Source organism: Canis lupus, chromosome 9, assembly GCF_048164855.1.
Source record: "Canis lupus baileyi chromosome 9, mCanLup2.hap1, whole genome shotgun sequence".
NCBI lineage: Eukaryota > Metazoa > Chordata > Mammalia > Carnivora > Canidae > Canis > Canis lupus.
This window is the reverse complement of record NC_132846.1, coordinates 3351247-3373956: the sequence shown is the minus strand read 5'-3', so window position 1 is coordinate 3373956 and position 22710 is coordinate 3351247. Positions and strand designations below refer to the sequence as shown.

At 46.8% G+C, this 22710-nt stretch overlaps 1 protein-coding gene across 3 annotated transcripts in view; it reads left to right on the top strand.

Moving 5' to 3' along the window:
* Window positions 1-4250: 4250 nt before the first annotated feature.
* LGMN (legumain) overlaps window positions 4251-22710 on the top strand; it is a 31369-nt gene continuing 12909 nt past the window's right edge. Inside the window, exons 1-3 of one of the 3 annotated variants that reach the window (XM_072837831.1) lie at window positions 4348-4408; window positions 13477-13643; window positions 19788-19887. In XM_072837831.1, the coding sequence (XP_072693932.1) occupies window positions 19834-19887 (54 nt within the window). In that variant the 5' untranslated portion in view covers window positions 4348-4408; window positions 13477-13643; window positions 19788-19833. Of the gene's footprint in view, window positions 4409-9983; window positions 10177-13476; window positions 13644-19787; window positions 19888-22710 lie in introns of those variants that run through there. The other 2 variants (XM_072837829.1, XM_072837830.1) reach the window with 2 other exon arrangements.

Sequence of the window (22710 nt, the reverse complement as noted above, 5' to 3'; positions counted from 1 at the left end):
CCTTCAGAGGAAAGGAAAGCACTCACAGGGTGAGAAGAAGAGGAGTGGATGTTTGGTAATTAGAAGTTTGCCCTACCACACAGATTGGTCACTCAGATGAGATTTATCTTCATTAATAACTCTTATTTTGGGGAAAGACCCTATAGATTCTTCTATGTGGTTAAGGGAGGGATCAAAGTTTCTCTTGAGCCCACAGTGCTTTCAGCTCAAGAAAGTCCAAACGCCAAAGGGACACCTTTTGGGGCCTGTCCTGGACTCCTTCATTTTCTAAGCTGGTCTTCATTCACATTTGCTTCTTACGTTCTGGCTGAACCTTCCCTTCTTTACATTTCCTGCCCACAAGTACAATCCACCTCAAACCCTCACTGGGCTCATCTCATGTAGCTTTCAACAGTTTGCTTGTCTCAAATTGCAATTCCCCTGCTCTTCCCAAATAAATCCCTCCTTTTTGAGCTTGCCTCAGTTTACCCTTTTTTTTAGATCAACACTATTGTATATTTCAATCAAAATATTTACATGAAAAAGGTCAGTGCATCTGTGACAAGTGAATGTAGGCTCCTCAGGGTGCTGGCTAGTGGCCGCCATGCATCACGCAATCCGTAACAGCTGACACCGGACTAGGTCTGTTCTGAGTTTTTTCATTATGCGTGTCAATTTGTTTGATTTACAACCCTAGGAAAAGCAGACGAAGTGAAACGATTGTCCAGGATCTCACAGCCAGGAAGTGGCAGAGATGGAAAATCAAAACCCAGGACATAGGACATCTGGAGCTGGGAAGGAGGGCCAACCAGAAGGATACGATGAGCCCTATCTCTGTCTGAACCAGCAGTTCTCAACACGCAGGGGTGGGGCAGAGGGGCTGTACATGAAGGTTTTGCCCCTCCTTCCCCCAGGAAGCTTTTGGCAATGTCTGGAGACATTTCTGGTCATCACAAGTTGAGGGAAGGCTGGTCCTGGCCTCAGGCGCATACCTGCCAGAGACGCTGATGCTGCCAGACATCCCCCAACCTCCCACATGCAACAATGAATTACGCAGGCCCCAAATGTCAGTTGTGTTGAGGTGCAGAGACCCTATTTCTTTCTTTCTTTTTTCCTTTTTTTTTTTTTCAGAAACCCTACTCTAAACCAATTTCTTTCTTACTTTCTCTCTTACTGCTTTATAATCTTAACCTTTATTTATTTTTTTTTAATTTTTATTTATTTATGATAGTCACAGAGAGAGAGAGAGGCAGAGACACAGGCAGAGAGAGAAGCAGGCTCCATGCACCGGGAGCCCGACGTGGGACTCGATCCCGGGTCTCCAGGATCGCGCCCTGGGCCAAAGGCAGGCGCCAAACCGCTGCGCCACCCAGGGATCCCAATCTTAACCTTTCACTTAGTCTCCCACTATTAGATAGAAAAAGAATCTGAAAGGTCTCCTCAGTGCCCTTATCTCTGGTGGGCTGGGTGATCAGCCACATTCTTGTGACGTCACAGATTTAAGTCCGTGTTATCACAGATTTAAATCTGGTTTGAGCCACCCTAACATCCGAGCCCCCCACACTGTGAATTTCCCGGTGAGAATTCCACTGGGGACATTTGAGAGGGTTCCATGCCTATATGTTTACAGGGAGCCTGCCACCCCCCTGCCACCTGTGCCCCCCTGGGGTTGCTTCAGTGCCTACCTCTTGGTTCCTGATGTCTCCTACTGGTGCGGCCCTTCCCACACCATGCTGCCACTTCATGCGGAGGTGGAGGTATCCGAGCACAGGCAGCCACAAAGTCAGAGATTCCTATTTTCCTTTTCTCGTTCTGCTCTTAACCCAGCAGGTGGCTACTGGTACTACTTAGCACTCACTGGGTGCTCAGCACTGTGTTTCCTTTAAGTTATAGAGAATAGGTGTGGTTCTTCCATTTTGCAGTTGAGGAAACAGGCACTGACTTGCTCAGGTCACATAGCTTGTATGTGCTGGAGCTGGGACTGGAATTTGGAGCCCACTATGTGCGCCTACTTCTCCCTCCAGGCCTCTGTCATCCCAGCCTCCTCCTTGTGGCCTAGGCTAGCCACCTTGCAGTCTCTTCTGCATCTCCCCCGACCATTACCATGGGAGCCTCTGCCAACCCCTGTTGCAGGATTTCCTCTTTTGGTGCCCATGGTTCTTGGTGACCATGAAGAGGTAGACCAGATGAAGAATGGTGGGCAGCAAAGCACAGTTTATTGAGCCATAGTAAAGCAATAGCACAATGCTCCCAAAGAGAGAGGGGGCCCAAGAAGTTTGGCCCCAGAGTTTCTAAGTCTAGGGGTTTTTATGGGCTTGTTGGTGGGCTCTTTTAATCTGATGAAACTTCCAATTCACCTATCATCCAATCAGGTTTTTGTCATCTACCTATCACCTAGGAAAGGGCAGAGGGCTCCTTCCAGGGTGGTGTAAAATCCTTTAAAGGGTAATTTCTTCTTAGGTTGGATGCCCCTTGTCCCTGCCTGCCTGCCTTCCAACTCTTCTTCGTCACCCCCAGCCACCTATTGGTCCTCAACTTTCAACCTCCTTCTCTTGTCCCACCCTCTGAGCCCTTAGTTTATGGTATTCCTGAGGAAGACTGAGGGGGCTACTCCTGGATCCTTGTTTGCCTAAATATACCTGGCATCAGGCCACCACTTCCTGGTTCCATTTCACCTGTGAAAACCTAACCAGCCAACGGTCACCATTTATTCTAGGTGAGTTGAGGGAGTGGTTAAAGACATGCTGTTCCTTTCTTACTAGATGGTGAATTACCAAGGGGAAGGAACAGAATCCCATTTCTCTCAGGGTGGCTGGGTGGCTTAGTTGGTTAAGTGTCTGACTCTTGATTTTGACTCAGATCACGATCTCAGGGTTGTAAGATCAAGCCCCGAGTAGGGCTCTGCACTGAGCATAGAGCCTGCTTAAGATACTCTCTCCCCCTCTCCCTCTGCCCCTCCAACACCCTCCACCCTGCATGTGCTCTCTCAATCTCTCCCAAAAAAAAAAAAAAAAAAAGAAAAGAAAAGAAATCCAATTTCTCTCAATAATCAGTTACACTTGGCACATAAGGGACATTCACTAAACGTGTTCTTGCATAAATGGTTGAATGAACTCCTAAGACTCCCCACTGAGGAAGACTGTGAAAGCATCCTGGTCATGAGAATTGGCATTGGACTTGGATAGACCTGGGCTTGAAGGCCATGGTCACTTCCAAGCTAGGGGTGTGAAGTACTTGACTCCGGGTTGGCAACCTTTTTCTGTAAATGATCAGACAGTAAATATTTTCGGTTTTGTGGGCCATACAGTCTCTTGTATAACTACTCAACTCTGCCTTTTTTTGCAAAAACAGCCAGAGATGATTCCTAAACCAGTGGCATGGCTGTGTTCTCATAGACTTTATTATAAAAATAGGGAGCAGGCTCAGGGCAATATGCTGATGCATGACTTACTGTAAAAAAAAATATTATAAAAGAAGATCAAATGACACAACCCGTGAATGTTGCCCTAGATCTTACACTTGATGAGCTTGGGTAGGATTGCACTTATTCGCTCACATCAATTCCACTCAACTCAATTTACTGTGCTCTACCACAGGCACAGGTACCTATACTGTTTCCCCATTTCCCTATGAAATAATAATACCAAACATCTGAAAAATAGCATTGCATAGGGATTAAGAGGTCAGGATCCTGGAGCTAGACAGATTGCCCTGCGGTGAGTTCTGGCCCTGCCACTTTAGGGCTATGTGATCTTCAGAAGATTAATTTACTTTCCGTGGCTCAACCTCCCTCAATCGTCCTAACTGTAAAGCAGGAGCTACAATAATCGTGCCTATGTCTCAGGGGGCTAGCTCCAGGGTTAAGGGAATCCGCGCCTCCGAAATCACCCGGGGATCCTTAAAGATTCCCAAACCCAGGACACGTGCAGACCAAGGAACTCAAGACAAAGAAAGTCTGGAGGGGCAGGGGCATCAGTATTTTTCAAGTTTCCCTAGATGATTCCAAAGTGCGACAAGTTTGAAAACCACCAGGTTGCAGCGCTCGGCGCCCTGCTTTCGACCCCTCCTCGCTGGACGTTTCTGGAATTACCGTGGCTCCAGGCAGGCCCCACGCCCCTCCGCCCCCCACCCCCATTTCACCGCCCAAGCTTCTCCCGGGGCTCGCGAGGGGTGGGTCAGAAGCCCCGACCCGTGCATGCTGGGATTTGTAGTCCGTCTGGCTCTCGGGCCCCGCCCCCTCAGCCTCCATTGGCTTCCGCAGACACCCGCCCCCGAAGGCTCGCCAATCACCGCGGCGCCCTAGGCCACTAAAGCCCGGGGCCCGCGGCTGCCCCGCAATCACTGCAGGGCGACGTCACGAGGTGCGCGTCTGAGGCTGCGCGTGGCGCGGAGTTCCCACGGTCTGGCCGCCGCCGCCGTCCCGCTGCAGGTAACCGCGCGCCCCGGCCGGGGATCCGGGCCAGGCGCCCACCTCCGGGCCGGGGACGTCCGCCTGCCGCGGCTCCGGGCCGCACGGGAGGGATTTTCAGTTCCCGCCGCCCTGAGTAATCTGTTCCTCACCTTGCGAAAGAGATTTCGGGAACCGGTGCATCCCGCGGGAGAGGCTGCGACCTCTCAGCCCGCGCCCGAGGGTGGTCGTCGGCTGCCTGGAGCTCCTTCGCCGTGCGAGCTTCGGCTGGAAGCGCGGGGCGCGGGGCGGGTCTGGCTGGGGCCCGCGGGGCGCGCGGACGGTCCTGGCTGGGGCCCGCGGGGCGCGCGGACGGTCCTGGCTGGGGCCCGCCGAGGCGCGCGGGGCGGGTCTGGCGCTCGGTTCCGGCCTCCGCGCTCGGCCGCAGGTCAGGCGCTCGGGGCTGGGGAGGCGGTGATTGCACCTATTTCCACCCGGTTCTTTAGCCTAAGCGGAAAAACTGTTGCCTACGACGACAGAAATACCCAACCGTGTAAAAACATCCCTCCTGGGACGTGAGGGATGCCCTGTTCTCAGGGGCTTGAGCGGGTGGAACTCAGGATGATTAGCTTCGGCGTGAAACTGAAAGCTTGGTTAGGTCCCCTGCCCCTTAACTACTGGAAATGAGACTGTGGGCACAGGGGTTATTCCGTGCCGAGCATTGTAGAATCTGGGGCCTGGGAGAGGGAACTTTGTATCATGCGCTTCATTTTATAGATAAAAATAAACACCAAGAGTTTGAGACTTGCCCTGTGGTACATAGTGCAGTAGCTCAGCTTTTTTTTTTTTTTTTTTTTCTTTTTTTTTTCTGTAGGGTTCCATTAGTTAGCAAACGTTCGTTGAGCCTTATTTATTGAGCAGGGGTTATTTGTAAAGGGGAGAGGCAGTCTATAGAGAATCATTCCAGTGTTACAGGTTTACACAGGAGCCACATCTAATCCTGTTCAAAGCATCTAATCCTGGTTTCTGGGAAGGGGATTCCTGAGTGGGGTTTGAGAGATAGGCAGAAGCTACTATGATGAAGGAGAAGGTTTCACCAGGAAAACAGCATGGTGAAGGCATGGAAAGAGCCAGGATTTTGGACCTGGAGTCCTGGAGCCTGGTTTGAACAAAGGGTTTCATGTGGATTATAGATTTCATGAGCTCCAATTCCTAAGAGTAGAGTGGTACAACTTGCAGGGCCTTCTGTGCTGCTCTAAGAGATTTAGATTTTGTCCTGAAAGCCTGGGAAGTTGAGTTTAATAGATGTGTATCTTAGGTAGTCTGTGGTGTGAAGAAGTATTGGAGAGGGTCACAATAGGGAGCTAAGCAGTAATTCCCAGGAGAATTGCTGAGGATTTAATTTCCCACATTGCAGTGGGAAAGGAGAAGAGAGGAGAAAGTTTTGAATTGTTAAGGAGGTGAAATACACCATATCCAGTACTGTTCAGTAAAAGTATATTGAAGTGAATGCTGTCTCTTGAGTTTTCCAACCTATCCTCTGAGGAACTACCCAGCACTTTTTTTTTTTTTTTTTTAACTGCAGAGGTTGCTTTGTAGACCATAATTCAAATCCCAGATTATGATGGGAAATTGTCACAAGTATCGAGGATGCGGTTAAGGATAAGACCCAAATTGTCTTGCATTCCAGGAAGTGGAAATTGCACCCATGATTTGATCACTTCATATTCAGCAGATTACAAATTATAAAGTCTGATACTATTAAGAGATGATAGACATTTGAGGAAAAGATTCACTACAGGCAGAAGTGTGTCTTAGAACTGAATAGCTATTATCAAAATGAGTATGTGTACCTTAAGACCAAGTGGTTCTGCTTCCAGAAAGTAGCCTAAGAAACAGACATTTATAAGCCAGGAGTATTAGGATGTTTATTGCAACATTGTTTATGATGACAAACAATTATTATAAATTGAAACTGCCTAAATGTCCTTTAGAAGGGAATGTTTATAAAGTGGACATATATGTTTTAAAAGTATAATAAAGTGAATGAAAAGAAATATTAACTTGTGACCGTGCGTTATCTTCTCTGTGGGGAGAATGGGATAGGACATGGGAAGAAATTTCATCTGTAATATTTTATTTTATGGGAAAAGAGAGTTCACAGATTTGCAAAGTATTAACAGCTTATGGGCTTTATGATAGTTGCCAGATGTTTTTCATTATACTTGGTATATTTCTGTTGTTTACCCTTCGATTTCTTGAAATAAAAATTATAACAAAATTTTAACTTTAAGAATTCCACATCTGGCTAGAAAAGTCATTCAATCATTGTGGGAAAATACTACAAACTACCTTGATACCAGGTTTCAAAAATAGTAATTTTGGTAAAAGGAATTCAGGTGTCAGGTAGCTGTGAAAATAAAAATGGAAAAACTGTTAATGATTGGGCAAATTTTACTTTGCTAGATTCCAAAATTCTTCTAAATGACCATTAAGAGATTTTAAAAGTGTTTATTGACTGTGTCTATTTGGAAATACAATTTAGTTGCTCACACTTTTTGTAATGTTAAGAAGATTTTAATATATATATTAATAAATATATATATATATATATATATATATATATATATATATATTTGTTAGAGAGAAAGAGTGAGAGGAGGGGCAGAGGGAGCGATTCTTCAAGCAGACTTTCTGCTGAGCACAGAGTTTGTCTCTGGACTCGGTCCCATGACTCATGAGATCATGACCTGTGCTGAAACCAAGAGTCGGACGCTTAACCGACTGAGCCACTCAGGCACCCCAAAAGATAATTTTTAAGAGGTCAAGTCATCACTCAATACAGATATGTATAAAAGTGAACACGTATTAAAGATTACATTTAACTTACAATGAGGAGACGTAATGTGATGGTTGCAGCCGGATCAAAGGAGACTCCAGGGTCAGAAATCATGAAATGAATGGGCAAATGGCAGGCAAAGCTGGCTTATTTCTACTGGAAACCAACCCAACCTCCATTTGATATAATTCATTTGTGTGTCTTTAAATAGGAATTGTTTGCATTGCCATTATCCAGTTTACAGAGATATAAAGGAAAATATTGCATAGAATCAGAATTAGGGAACCAAAAGACATGCTTTCATTTAGAATCCAGTTTGCCACTGAATCAGAATTTTCTCCATAGGAATAATATTGATTAACCTGAATAGACTACAGTTTTCATTGGAGATTTGAGATAAGAGCTAGTTGGGTTTTGTTTTAGTGTCACTCTTCAAACAGGAAATTAAAGATTTGAGAACTGAATCTGACCTTAATAATTTAGTTCTACCATGTTATTGCATAGGGAGACAAAGGCCCAGAGGGAGGGCTTTTGTCAGACTTAGCAGCTATATGTCTTGTGATAGAAATTGCTCTAAATCCTTGTTAAAAACAGCAAGACAGAGTTTCTTCCAGCAGTTAGATTAGGGCCAGAAACTTCAGTGTAGATATGAGCTCAGGTCCAAATACATCAAGGATAGCTGGGATTTATGGGCTGAGAGAGTCAGTGGATGGAAAGTTACTGACAGGAACTTGATTAGATGTCAAAGTGGGCCGTTCTCATAGGATTCTTGGTAAACTGAACTTAGCAGGCCAAGATCTGCTTGAGATGGCTCACTTTGGTCAAGGAGGGGTCCTTATCCTTAACCCTGGTCTCTCCGGCATGGGTCAATCAGGGTCCGCCTTTGTTGATCTTACTGTAAGCCTCTGGAGAGTAGCGAGCAGGAACCAAGACGTTCACGTTTGGAAGGCTCTTTTCAGGTGTCATTGTCGAGCTGGCTGCTTTGCTTGGCTTTGATGGTTCCCTGTTTCTAACCCAGGGCCAGTAGCCAATCAGGACTGGTGGTGAGAGGTCATACCTGGTGGTAGTTACAGTGTGGGCTCTGGTGTCAGACTTTGGTTTGAACTTGACTGTGCTGCTTAGATAGTCCTGTGATTGGGGTCTCATTACCTGGATTGCTGTTGACGGTTTCTCTAGAATGGGCATTCTGTCCCAGACCTCTCAAGAGTTTAACTTCACTTGCTAATATACTTCTTTAAGTCAAGTGGAGTCCTTTAATGGAATTATGACCTTGGGTAGCCCTGTAGCCTGAGAGGGACACAGGGCAAAGTGGGAACAGCAGAGGACTTATCATTGGAGGCTGGTAAAATTCATCTGTAAAGGCTTGGCTGCTGGTCTTGACTTTGTGTGGTTCAGGTTCTCCTTTGAAGGGCTCTTCTAAGAGGAGAGCTCTTTACGCAGATTGCCCACAACTGCCTTAAAATAGTAGGGTGGCAAAGAGCATGGTGGGGTGGTGGTGGGGTGACCTGCTGGAGGAAGGGCTTGAGCCCTGGGTGGAGCGTCCTGGGCGCCTGCTTGTGGTTACCCAGTCTCGCAAACATTCACATGAACAACTCTTTTTGTGACAAGCGACGAGGTATGGTAGAAAAAGCAGTCTCTGGACCAGATCTGTGTGTCACCCCCAGTAGGGCTGCTTGCCAGCGTATTCCTCTCTCCATCCAGCCTCCCTTATCTCAGCTCTGTGAGCAGAGCCACGAGGCTGGTTCACGAAGCTTCGTGAGGATCGTGTGAAGTGTACACTGCGTGGTTTATCGCAGACACACTCTGCCGTCCTGTGCAGCATCTCAACACAGGTCACCCTGGGGGACACCTTTTCTCCTCACAGGTGGTTTGCACACTCAGAACATACCCTTTACAGCCCCCAGATCTTCTTGCTCTTGGCCCATGGAAATCTGCCTTGTCTTTTTATTTTTCATTTTTTAAAAAAGATTTTATTTATCTATTCATCAGAGACACAGAGAGAGAGAGAGAGAGAGAGAGGCACACAGACACAGGCGGAGGGAGAAGCAGGCTCCATGCAGGGAGCCTGACATGGGACTCTATCCCAGGTCTCCAGGACCACACCCCAGGCCAAAGGCGGTGCTAAACCACTGAGCCACCCAGGCTGCCCTACCTTTTAAAAGGCTCCACAGTGTCCCATCCTAAGGGGGTACCGTAACTGATTTAACGAGGCAGCGCGCTGTAGATAACGGTGTTTCTTGCTCCAGCATTTTGCTGTTAGAAATGGGTTCACCTCCTCCCGCCCTTTTTTTTTTTTTTTTTAAAGGATTTTATATATTTATTTATGAGACACAGAGAGAGAGAGGCAGAGATACAGGCAGAGGGAGAAGCAGGCTCCCTGCGGGAGCCCAGATGCAGGACTAGATCCCAGGACCCTGGGATCACAACCTGAGCCGAAGGCAGATGCTCAAGCACTGAGCTACCCAGGGGCCCCATCTCCTCGCCTCCTTAAAGTCTTTCCCTTTTGAAAAATAATGCCTCCCACAGCTACTGAACTCCTCCTGCCTTAGTTTTTCCCTAAAGATCATCCCTCTGACAATGTGTGGATTTACATGTCAGCTCAGTGAAGCATTCTGTCCTTTGGTTCCCTCTTTGTGCTTGTGAGCACCCTGGGTGCTCAGGCTATGTGTGTTGTATGGGTGGGAAGGGGGGAGACTGCAGAAAATACCCATCGCAAAGAGCTACTTCGGCAGAGATTGCTTACTCCGTCTTTGTGAACTTTTCTCTTTGATAGACTCATAGACATGTTGCAGGATCATTTGGGACTTTGTTTTGAGGCTTTGACATCATCAAGAATATTGCTAATCAGGAAATGGCTGGATGAGGCTGGCTGCTTTGAGATGTGTTCTTGCTGAGGCTAATGGAAAATCAGCTAATGGAAATCAGCTCACGTCTGATCTTCACCTCAGGCCCCAGGATGTTTCCCCAAATGGTATTAACATAATGTGTTTTTAAAATTTAATTTGAGTAGGCTACACACCCAGAATGGAGCCCAACACGGGGCTCAAACTCATAATCCTGAGATCAAGAGCTGAACTGAGATCGAGAGTTGGATGCTGAACTGACTGGGCCACCCAGGTGCCACTTAACATATGTGCTTTTTAAGTGACATTTTCTGATCAGTGTCATGTTGTGAGACACTTAGCTTGCTATTCTGTTCAAGGCACCATACTCTGTTTATAAGAAACAAAAGTGGCAGACAAACCATTGCCAAATGTTAACTGTGAAAGTATCGCGTGTGTATTAATAAGGCACTTTTCCTCACTGAGGGGTAGCATGCTAGTATGTTAGTAGAAGAATGACAGATAATTTTGAATTTGTAAAAATAACCTGGCGGTGCTTTTTCAGTACATGCTGCGGTGGTTGCCAATTTTGGCACTTAAGCTGGTGCTGTCTAAAAACTTCTATGGTTCACAGTCAGGCCAGGTTTTGTTTTCTGTTTTTTTTTAAAGATTTTATTTATTTTTTCATGAGAGAGGCACAGGCAGAGGGAGAAGCAGGCTCCCTGAAGCCTGATGTGGGATTTGATCCCGGGACCCAGGGATCATGCCCTGAACCAAAGGCAAGTGCTCAACCACTGAGCCACTCAGGCGGCCCTCAGGCCAGTTTTTTGATTCTGGTAGTTTACATACCCTTTTTTCTTCCTAAATATGAAGGGGGAAAGTCACATGCCAGGGCCTCCCCAGGAATGAGCCTCTTCATGATTAAGTCACATGAACAGGCAGCCCAGGTGGCTCAGTGGTTTAGCGCTGCCTTCAGCCCAGGGAATGATCCTGGAGACCCAGGATCGAGTCCCATGTCAGGCTCCCTGCATGGAGCCTGCTTCTCCCTCTGCCTGTGTCTCTGCGCCCCCGCTGTCTCTCATGAATAAATAAATAAAATCTTAAAAAAAAAAAAAGGTCACATGAGCCAGACTCAGAAGAGACTGGTATGCAAACCAGGAGCCCATCTAATGATTGCTGATGGAAGACGATAAGAACAAGCTAGGCTGTTCTGGTCATGTGGGCTGAGGGCATATTCTCGCTCCCCAGGGTGGGTCCCAGAGACCACCTGTCCTAGTTTTATCACAACATTTCGACGGCCACTGGTTTATTATTATGGTGTCTGGCTGCTTCCATGGTACCAGGGCAGAACTGAACAGTTGTGAGGAGAAGCTGAGAGCTGCAGGGTGAAATATTTACTGTCCAGCCCTTTAGAGACAACATGTGCCAGCTGCTACCCTAGGGAAAGGCTTCCCAGGAGGCTCTACAGCAGTCAGAAGGCCGCTAGGCGATCTCAGCATCAAAGAGCTGCTGGTGGGATCACTTCTGTAGTCACTGTCATCTCTGCTGTTACCTCCCATTCGGGCCAGGAGGATATGGGGACAGCATCCTCAGGTGGCTGGCTGGTTCTGGCACCAGGTGGCCTGGGCAGTCCACTGCCCTCGTCTGTTCCCTGGCCTCATCTGCCATGTACTGTTCTAAAAATGAAAACAAAACAAACAAAAAGCATGGCCATTTCAGAATAAGCTTAAAAACAGATCTAGGGTACTTTGTTGTGGTTACCCGTTCATTGGTGGGTGACCTTGAAGTCACGCTAGAGAAATATGAATCTAGCACCAACTTGGTTTAGGCATTAAGAATGGAGTTCCTGGATGCGGCACCTGGCTGGATCAGTCCATGGAGCCTGTGCCTCTTGATCTCAGAGTGGTGAGTTCAAGTCCCACGATGGGCGTGGAGCTTTATGTAAAATAAAAATTAAAAAAAAAAAAAAAAAAAGAACTGAGTTCCTGAAGGGGATACTGGAGAGGGAGGGGGTGGCAGGTAAGGAACAGTGTCAGCTCACAGGGCTTTGGGCCAGACATGAACTAGAGCCAAGGTTAATGAGTGGAGTTCTGGGCTGGGCATTGCCTGTAGCTTGTTAGAAATGCAGAGTCTCAGGCCCAGCGCAGGCCCTACTGAATCAGCATTGCATCCCCAGAGGATGTGGGTCACAGTCAGGTTGGAGAAGCACTGGCCTAAGGTGCTCTTAGGTTTTTAAACTTTTATCGGATTCGGGGTTTCCTATTCCCTCATGTTTAGGGCCACCCGGGTGAACAAACGAGCAGGTAAGTGAATGAGCTCTGTTTGACGAACGGCATAGGAGTCAGAGGTCAGCCTGGCAGACTTTGTTGCTGTGTCCGTACATCTCAGAGACTGTTTTCCCTCTTATCTCAGTGTCACAGGCCTAGCGTCTGTCACAGGAAGGCTGTTTCTTTAGAATAACACATTCAGGATGCGGAGCACATGTCTGATCTGGGTGATGTGCTGTGGCCAGGACTCGGCCAGAGTGCTGCCTTTTGTGCCTTAAAACTTGAAAGTTTTGGCAGTAAAGCATAAAATCGGGCACGTAGTTCATTAAAAATGAAGTCTCAGTGTGGGGCCGTGTCACTGAGAGGCTGAGCAAGGGACTCAGAAGGCATAGGTTCTGGTCTCTGGTCAGAGCTGGCTAACTGAATATCGGACAAGTTTGTGTGCTTTAACTTCTCCTTTCTGTAAAATAAGGAATGAACCCTTTGCCATGCCTGCTGTTCTGCATACACGTAGATGGGTTAGGAGTGTTGTATAAAGACGTTAATTTGGGCTGCCACTGTTTGACTATAGCTCATCCAGGTATCTCACTTGTGAACTTCTAAATTGTCCCTCGGTGCTTATATTGAACATGCGTTGAATTTTTATGAACTGTATTGCATAAGTAATGTCAGTTAATTATGGTAAAAAGAAAGAGAGGAGGGAAAAAAATCATCCTGAATTCCACCTACCACCAATCAATAACTACCAAATTTCTATGCCTGCCTTCTACACATTGTAGGCACACATTACTTACGTATGTCATCTTGTCTTGCAGACATTTCATACAACGTGGTGGACATTTTTCCAGTTGGTGAATTTTGTTGGTTTTATCTACGTATTCCAAGTTGTAACAAAAACTTGTTAAAACCTTTTAACATGGCCAAAAGGATTATCCTGGTATTCTTTTGGTTTATACCCATAACTTCAACCTGTAGTGGGTAGATCTTTCTTCCCGTGGGGAAAGGGGCTACAGAGGTAAAGATAAAATTCCACACTGTCATCGTTTTTATCCTTAGTCTGTTCTGTCTGATGACCAAATGGTTTCATCTCTGACTCATTTGCTGTGATGTTTTCTTAGGGGACAACAGTAGTCGTCTGTTTTTGTCATTCCTTTTTGCTTGATTCTGCTTTTCTCTTTCCAGATTTCTGCCATTGAACTCTGAGGCACAGGATGATTTGGGAAGTGGCCGTGTTGCTCAGCATGGTCTTGGGAATTGGTGCTGTTCCCATAGATGATCCCGAGGACGGGGGCAAGCACTGGGTGGTGATTGTTGCAGGTTCCAACGGCTGGTATAACTACAGGCACCAGGTAAGACAGTGGCTCATGTTTTTCTTTATGACGCTGGTATTCTGTAAACAGCCTTGGACATTGTCAGTAGAACAGACTTTTAAAAAAGTCCTTCACGTTCCTCAGGGCTGGCAGAAGTATGTGTGTCGGTGGGGATGTGGAGAAATGGGGGATCGTAGATAGTACAGTCATTTGGGAAAACAGTTTGGCACTTCGTCAAAATAGCCCCTGTGGGGTCACCCGAGTCTCACGCCAGGTTCCTCAGCCCTGGCATGCCAACGTTTGGGGCCAGGTAACTGCTGTGGGGGCTGCCCCAGTCCCGTGGGGTGTCTGGCAGCACCCTGACCTCCACACACCAGATACCTGGAGCATCCCCACCCGAAGTGTCTCCAGCCTCTGCCCCATGTCCTCCCCGAGACCCACTGGCCTGAGGCCTTCGTTTTACAGATGAAGAAACGGAGCGGTAAAGGAGAGGAGGAGCCTCGCCCGAGGCCACACGCAGGCTGAGCGCAGACAGAACCAGGCCTGAGTCCATGTATCACAAGACCTCCTTTGTTTATGTTTTGTTTTTAAAGCTTTGTTATTTTAGAGAGAGAGTGAGCATAGAGGGGCAGAGCCAGGGAGAGAGAGAATCCCACGCAGACTCCCTGCTAAGTGCAGAGCCCAGGGCAGGGCTCAGTTCCAGGAACCTGAGATCCCAGCTTGAGCTGAAATCAAGTCGGACTCCACAGTGACCAAGCTGCCCAGGCACCCCAGCCACATTTTTTTTTAAGTAAAAAGTAACAGGTGAAATTAACTTTCCTGTTATTTATCCCAACATATGCAAACTATCATCATTTCACTGTAATCACTAAAGAAAGTTAATCTGAGATACTTTACATGTTTGTTTTCACCAAATCACCAGAAGTGGGTATGCATGTACATTCACAGTGTACTCAGTTTGGACTGGCCACAGCTGAAGTTTCAGTTGTTCTGTGTGGCCGGAGGCTGCTGTACGGGACGGCACAGGCCTAGTGTCTTCACACACCTGGTGGCTTTGTGGTGCCACCTTGTGTGTGTTCCTCCCAGCCCTTGGTTCTCATATCTGTTAAGTAGGGGCTTGGTTTAGAACTCCCTACCGGCTCTAAGACATAACGATTGTTGAATGACCCACTTTGTGAGTAGCCTTTATGTTAGTTTTTTTTTTTAATTTTTTTAAAAATTTATTTATGATAGTCACTCAGAGAGAGAGAGAGAGAGAGAGAGAGGGGCAGAGACACAGGCAGAGGGAGAAGCAGGCTCCATGCACCGGGAGCCCGACGTGGGATTCGATCCCGGATCTCCAGGATCGCGCCCTGGGCCAAAGGCAGGCGCCAAACCGCTGCGCCACCCAGGGATCTCAGCCTTTATGTTAGTTGAACAAGAAATTTGGCTTGATTGAAAAGTTGTTGTAATGGCAAAGTGATCCCTTTACCTTTTAATGCTTAACCACAGACCTGACCCAGTTACAGAGGTGCAACCTGAGTACGAAACTAATCATCTCTCGATTTTTTTCCTTCCTCTCTAACCACAAGTTCAAAAGATAAAGTATTAAATACAGGTCACCAGATAGTCAATAGGCTCATTCATCCGCCACACTGGTTTGTACACAATCAACTTAAAAAATATATATATGATTGGTTAAACATTATTAAGTATAGGACCCCATTTACCCTTTGCTCCTAGAGAAGTCTTTTTTCTTTCTTTCTTTTTTTTTAAAGCATCGTTAGTTTCCATGGGTGAAATAATATTGAAATAGAATGAAGGGAAGCAAGGAGAAGAGGTGGCCACAGAGTGAAATACTCATCCTGGCCTCCCTGTGGAGGAACTGCCATGCTGAGTCAGCCTGACCTCAGCCTGTAGCCCTGCTGGCCTGCTCTGTTCTCAGCTGTAGCCAGCATTTAATTTCTTGACTTTGGAGCCTAATCATTAAAAGAGCACTTGAATGAACTTTCCTCGTAGAACCTATACAGACTTATAAACTTACATTTTTTATGGAAGTATACCTTTTGCTTGGATTAACACACATTCATATTAACACAAATTTCTTTTGTTTAGGGAGGACAAGTCCCTGAATCGCTGCTGAGCACTTTGCTATATGCTTGATGATGGTTATTTTTTTTTTTTGAAGATTTATTTTAGAGAGAGAGCGCGAGTGAGCGTGCTCACATGGTGGGGGGAGGGGCAGAGGGAGAGAGAATGTCAAGCAGATGCCCCGCTGAGTGCAGTGCCGGAGGACCTGGGGCTCGATCTCATGACACTGAGCTCATGACCTGAGCTCATGACCTGAGCTGAGCTCAAGAGTCAGTTGCTTAACTGAGCTGCCCAGGCGCCCCCAATGATGGTTATTTAAATCATGTGTTGTCTTGGCCAAATTGGGTTTCTCCGTTTTCCATCTTTGGCTGGGATTAACGGATGAGGGGATTGGTCTGAGGTGTGGCTGGTAGCCAGTTTGCACTGGGTCCTGAGTTGGGGTGCGGGCAAGGCCTCGTGAGGACAGGCTTCTGCCGTGGCTGTGACCAAGGGGAGAGAGGTATGTCCTGAAGTGCAGGCAGCACCTGGGGACAGGCTTGTGAAGGGGATGGAAATAGGTACCAGCGGAGGACCTGGGTTGAGGAGAGTTCCTCTCAGGGGCAAAGGTCTGAGTGTGGGGAGGAGGAAGACATGGGCTGGAGCAGCAGAGGTGGCTGTCGAAGTAGATTGCAGGTGAAGTTCATTGTCACACAGGGCCTTTCAGGGTGACAGGAGTGGGGAGGCAGGGCACATGTGAGCCACGTGCACTGGGACGATGGGGGTTGGGAGAGTTTGAGACTGTGGCTGGCCCTTGGGGCTCCCAGGGGGAAGGTGGTTTGCCGGGTATTGGCAGGGGTGGGAGCTGCGGGATGCTGGCACCTGCCCCGCCTCACTGCTGGTCTGGAGTTGGGTTGCAGTGAAGAGAAAGGGGCTACTGCCTGCTTCCAGAAGCTTTGAGAACATCTGTCCTGGGGGCTGGGAGGCAGATCAGTGGAGGCAGGGAGGAGAGGGAGAAGCTAGGAGAGTCGCACTTGTTGGAATTGGGAGACTGATGTGATGGAGAACCGAACAGCAGAGTCATTCCATTTCTAAAAGACCACCTTTTGTTTTATAGATTTTTAAAAAATGTGTTCGATCACCACTTTTTTTTTTGAAGATTTTATTTATTCATGAGAAACAGAGAGAGAGAAAGAGAGAGAGAGAGGCAGAGACACAGGCAGAGGGAGAAGCAGGCTCCATGCAGGGAGTCCAACATGGGACTCGATCCCGGGTCTCCAGGATCAGGCCCTGGGCTGAAGGCGGCGCTAAACCGCTGAGCCACCCGGGCTGCCCCCGATCTTCCTTTTTAATAACAGCTTTATTGAGGCAGACATTCACGTGTCGTACAATTCACCTGTTATAATTGTGTAGTTCCATGAGTTGTAGGAAATTCATGCAGTTTGCAAGCGTTGTCACAGTCTAGTATTAGGACCCTTTCATCATTCTAGAAAGTTCCCTAGTTCCCCTTGCCCCTGATCCCATCTCATGTTAAATCTTCAGTTCTCCTCTGGAACAGTTGACTTGGTGGTTGGCTCGGGCGGGGGGCGACTCCACAAAGCCCCTGCCTCGCCGTGCTCAGCACATGCAGGAAGCGGTCACTGTGCCCCCGTCAGGCAGTCAGGCAGTGGACTGCGAGGCCCCTTCTCCGGCGCTTGCCCGGCTCGGAAGCGGACCCGTTGCGGTGACCGAGACTGGAGCGTGCCAGTTGAATCTAACCTTTGCTCCCAGGCGGTTGCCCCTGTTTGGCCGACGGTGGGCCTGAGGTGGAGGTGGCGCCAGCAGGCTGTGAGGGACCGCGGCCAGCCCCCGGGGGTCGCCTCCGGGGGCCGGTGTGCCAAAGCCTGCCGGGTGGGCCGGCGGGCCTCGCCTCTGCCCGGTGCCCCCTCGCGTGCCGCCTCGGAGGCACCGGGAATGTGTGTGGGCGGCCTCTGACCCCTGCCCACCGCGGTGCCACCGACTTAGCTAGCGGGGTTAGAGGCAGCCCCGCACGGCGCGGCGCGGGAGGGAACCGCGACCTGACTGAGAGGGAGGGCCCCGGCTGAGTGTCTGAGCCCTTTGGGCCTTCGTCCCCTTTTCAAAATGGGGCTTAAAGCGTGTGCGTCTCGGGTGGCGAGGAGTCCAGGCCGTAGGAGGCGCCGCTGGCATGTGATGGGACACGTGTGCAACTCCGGCGGCTCGGTCAGCTCACCGGGGTGTGCAGCTGCCGCCGCCAACCGGCGCTAGAACGTTCCCATTTCCTCAGACGCCCCCAGCCCTGGGTAACCACCAAAAACACACCTTCTGTCTCTATAAATTTGCCATTTCTGAACATTTCATGTAAATGCAGTCATTCGACCTGTAGCGTTTGGTTTCTGTTGGCATAGCGTTTCAGAAGTTTATCTGCCTTGTAGCATGTCAGCACTTTGTTCCTTTTTATTGCAAGAATATTAATAGTATGTATCAACCACATTGTATCTGCCCCTTTACGGTTGACAGGCATGTGGGTTGTGTACGTTTTTTTTGCTTATCAGGGATAATGTCGCTAAGAATATTTTCCTGTACATCTTCCCTCAGATAAATGTTTTTGTTTCTCTTGTGCAGAAAGAATCGAACTGCTGGGTCATATGGTAACTTTATGCATAGCCTTTTAAGAGACCGTTTAATTGCTTTCCAAAAGGACGACACCGTTTTATGTTCCCACAAGCAGTGGATGGAGGAGGGTCCTGGTTTTCACATCCTCACCAACCCTTGTTACTGTTTGTCTCGCTGTGAATTGATATCTTGTCGCTTTAATTCACATATCCGAATAACTTAGTGATATTGAGCATCTTTAATGTGCTTTTTAGCCATTTGTGTATCTTAGGTGAAATGCTTATTCCAAATCTTCCATTTGGGGGCCACTCAGGTGGCTCGGTTGGTTAAGCATCTGCCTTGGGCTCAAGTTATGATCCTGGGGTCCTGGGATCAAGTCCTGCTCAGGCTCACTGCTCAGCGGGAAATCTGCTTCTCCCTCCCCTGCTCATTCTCTCTCCCTCTGAAATAAATAAATGAAAATTTCTAAAACAAACAAAACCCCCCTACATCTTCTGTTTTTCTTTGGATTGTCTAATTGGGTTACTATAGTTCTTTGGATGTTCTAGATACAAGCTCTCTATTCATACAAGTTTTGCAAATTCTTAACAGTGTCTTTTGAAAATTAAAAAATTTAATGAGGGATCCCTGGGTGGCGCAGCTGTTTGGCGCCTGCCTTTGGCCCAGGGCGCGATCCTGGAGACCCGGGATCGAATCCCACATCCGGCTTCCGGTGCATGGAGCCTGCTTCTCCCTCTGCCTATGTCTCTGCCTCTCTCTCTTTCTCTCTCTGTGACTATCATAAATAAATAAAAAAAAAATTAAAAAAAATTTTAATGATGTCCAGTGTATCAGTTTTTTTCTTTTATAGGCCATGCTTTTGGTGGTGTATCTACATCTTTGGCAGTTATAACTCTGAAGACTTTCTCCTAATATATCTTCCAGAAGTGTTTGTTTTAGCCCTAACATTGAAGTCTACGATCCATCTTGAGTTAATATTTGTGAATGGTGTGAAATGAAGGCCCAAGTTCATCTTTTTATGTGGATTTCCAAATGGTTCCAGCACCATTTGTTGAAAAGACTCTTCTTTCCCCAGTGTACAGCTGACCCTTGAACAATATGGGTTTGAGCTGCATGAGTCCATTTATGTGCAGATCTTTTCCAATAAATACAGTAATACTCTAAATGTATTTTCTTTATGATTTTCTTAATGTTTTCTTTTTTCTAGCTTACTTTATTGTAGGAATAGAGTATACGATACATACAACATATGAAAGGAAGTGAAAGTCCTCTAACTTTTTCAAAATTGTTTTGGCTATTCTAGGTTTTTTGCAATTTCCTGTAAGTTTTAGGATCATCTTGTTGACTTCTGCAAAAAAAGCCTGCTGACCATTTTTTTTTAAATGTTAATAGCAGTAAGTTTTCCAATCCATGAATATGAGATAATCTCTCTATTTGGATCTTTAATTTACCTCAACAATATTTTCAAGTTTTCAGTGTACAAGTCTAATACTTTTGTTAGATTTATTCCTGTTTTTATTCTAGTTTTTTAAATGAACCTGGCTTCCGACAAAATAAATCAGTAATTAGGATGCCTTGTCACCAAGGAGAGCAGGTGGTATGCCTGCCCACTTGTATCATAAAGGTGGGTGAAATCTGACATCATATTGGTTTGATGTTTTGTTTTGTTTTTTTTTTCAATGAAAAAGAAAGCAAACAATTGTCTATATCACATGTGTGTGCAAGTTAAAGAGTAATAAGAAAATGAATATCTGTATCAGACTGAAGAAAAAAAAAAGAACATTACTAAGATCCTATCCTCTGACTGATTCCCCCTGCTCTCCTCGTCAGAGGGTGAGTGCCTGAATTTTCTGTCAGTCATTCCTTCACTTTGCTTTATGGTTTCACCATGTGAGTATTTAACTGTAAACCATATAGTGTTTACTTTAGCCTGTTTTGGCCTTTATGTAACTATAATCATAGTGAGTGTATTTTTCTACGACTTGCTCTTTTTCTCATTATGTTCCTGAGATTCATCTGTTTTGAAACATGGGTTGTATTTCATTCATTCACCCATCTGCCTACGTGAGCTTCATGGCATCCCGTTATAGGAACACATAGCAGTTTGTTTTTCCAGCTATTGATGGTCCTTTGGGTTAGTTCTTGGTTTTGTTTTGTTTTGCTCTGAGGAATCCTCTATGGCACATGGGTAGAGTTCCCCTAGGGTTTTGCTAGGAGCAGAATCACCGGGTTGGTGGGGATGAGCTTCAACTTGATTGGATGATGACGAGGTGTCTTCCTGAGGGAAGTGCCAATCCCAGTAAACTTCCACCATCAGTGGGTTAGTTTCCTGTTGTGACTGTAACAAATCACTACAAGCTTAGTGGCTTAAAACATGCACGTTTATTATGTTAGGGCCCTGGAGGTGAGAAAATCTTAAATGGGTCTGTGTTCCTTTCTGGGCACTCTGGGGGAGGTGCCATGTTCCTACTTTTTCCAACTTTTAGGGGCTGTCCTCATTCTTTGGCCCACGGCCCCCTCTTTTGTGTTCACAGCCAGCAGTGACAGTTGAGGATTCTTACATTGTATCCCTGTGACATGACTCTCCTGCCTCCTACTTCCACATACAGGGACGCCTGTGATCACATTGGGCCCACTGGATTAATCCGGGATAACCTTCCTATTTATTTTAGGGTCAGCCAGTGAGCCACCATAAATCCATCCACTGTCTTATTCCCCTTTGTCATATGATGTAACTTAGTCACGGGCTCTGGGCTTCGGGATGTGGACATCTTTGGGGGCTACCACCGTAGTAGAACATCTTTCCTACTACAGATGGTGTTACAGTTATGGGGACTTAAACATTTCAACAATTTGTATGGATGTAAAGTAGTAAATTTTTTTTTTTTTTTTTTTATGATAGACATAGAGAGAGAGGCAGAGACACAGGCAGAGGGAGAAGCAGGCTCCATGCCAGGAGACCGACGTGGGACTCGATCCCGGGACTCCAGGATTGCACCCTGGGCCAAAGGCAGGCGCTAAACCGCTGAGCCACCCAGGGATCCCCAGTAGTAATTATTTTTTAATGATTTTCAGCTCCTCCCTTTCCATGGGCTTAACTTTCACGATTCCCCTGTTGTTCCTGCGTGAAGCAGCATCAGGTTCTGGAGTCAGTGCCAGGGATATCTCACTCTGAGCTGGGTGACTTGGGCCAGTCACCTCACCTCCCTAAGCTCCAGGTTCCTTATCTATAAGGTGGGAATCGTTACCTTGATCATGTAGGGTTGCTATGAGAATCAAATGAGAAAATGCATAGAAAAATCTCAGCGCAGTACCCGACAAACACTAGTCCGTATATGCCTGACAAGACCATAAATGTGTGAGTTTTTATTATTTATTCAGCCATCCATTCATCCCACAGCTCCCGAGTGCCAAACCCGGGATTTACCCACCCAACATTCAGCAGTGGTGTATTTAACACCCATTGTGGCTGTGAAGTCTGTATGTGTGAGTCATCTACAGGCAAAACGCTGGGATTAATGCTTGATGAGCTTTATTGCCCTGATGAGTGTTTAAGACATTATGTATAAAAGGTCCAGTTCCTAAAGCCGTCTTCCTTAGAGAGCGAGATAGTTGGGCTCCCTACTCTCTTCATGTTTATTTATGTCTGTATTCTTTTTTAAAATTTATCTTAGAGCACACTAGCAGGGGGAGAGGGAAAGAGAATCTCAAGCAGACTCCGTGCCGAGCTTGGAGCCTGACATGGGGTTCCATCTCATGACCCTGAGACCATGACCTGAGCCAAAATCCAGAGTCAGATGCTTAACTGACTGAGCCACCCAGGTGCCCCTGTGTCTTTTTTCTGGAAAGACATCATTAAGCAGAAGCAGAACGTTAGGGGACATTTTTCTTCATGGTCCTCAAATGACTCCTTTGTCCTGGAGTCTACTGCATGTCTTCTGAAAAAGGAAGCAAAGAATGTCTTCAGCCTCTTACAGACGGAGACTCACATTAACAAAAGCTTTTCTTTCATCCCTAATATTGTCAGCCTTGCGGTGGTTGCAATTTTTTTTTTTTTTTAAACTAGAGAGTACATTCATCCTTTCCATTCCTGAGCTGAAGAGTTTTCACTCAGGTCTCTGAATAGCTGCTATGGGCAGCCACAGTGACTCAGATCAGAAGAATTCCATTTGATAGAGAAGTAGGCTTTGGGTCTTTCGTTTGTTATTCTGTTCTTCAGACCCATCTCAGGGCTTTCAGGAGACTTACATAGCGTGGAAGAGGGAAAATTATTCAGGGCTTTTGAAGGCCCTGGTTACCCAGTGGTGGTGCTTTGTGTGCATGTCCATGTATTGTCCACATCTTCACCAACTGCCTGATGAATAACAGTTTGGATATTGAGTGAAATGAGGAAGTTTAAAAAACTGAGTTGACGGGATCCCTGGGTGGCGCAGCGGTTTGGCGCCTG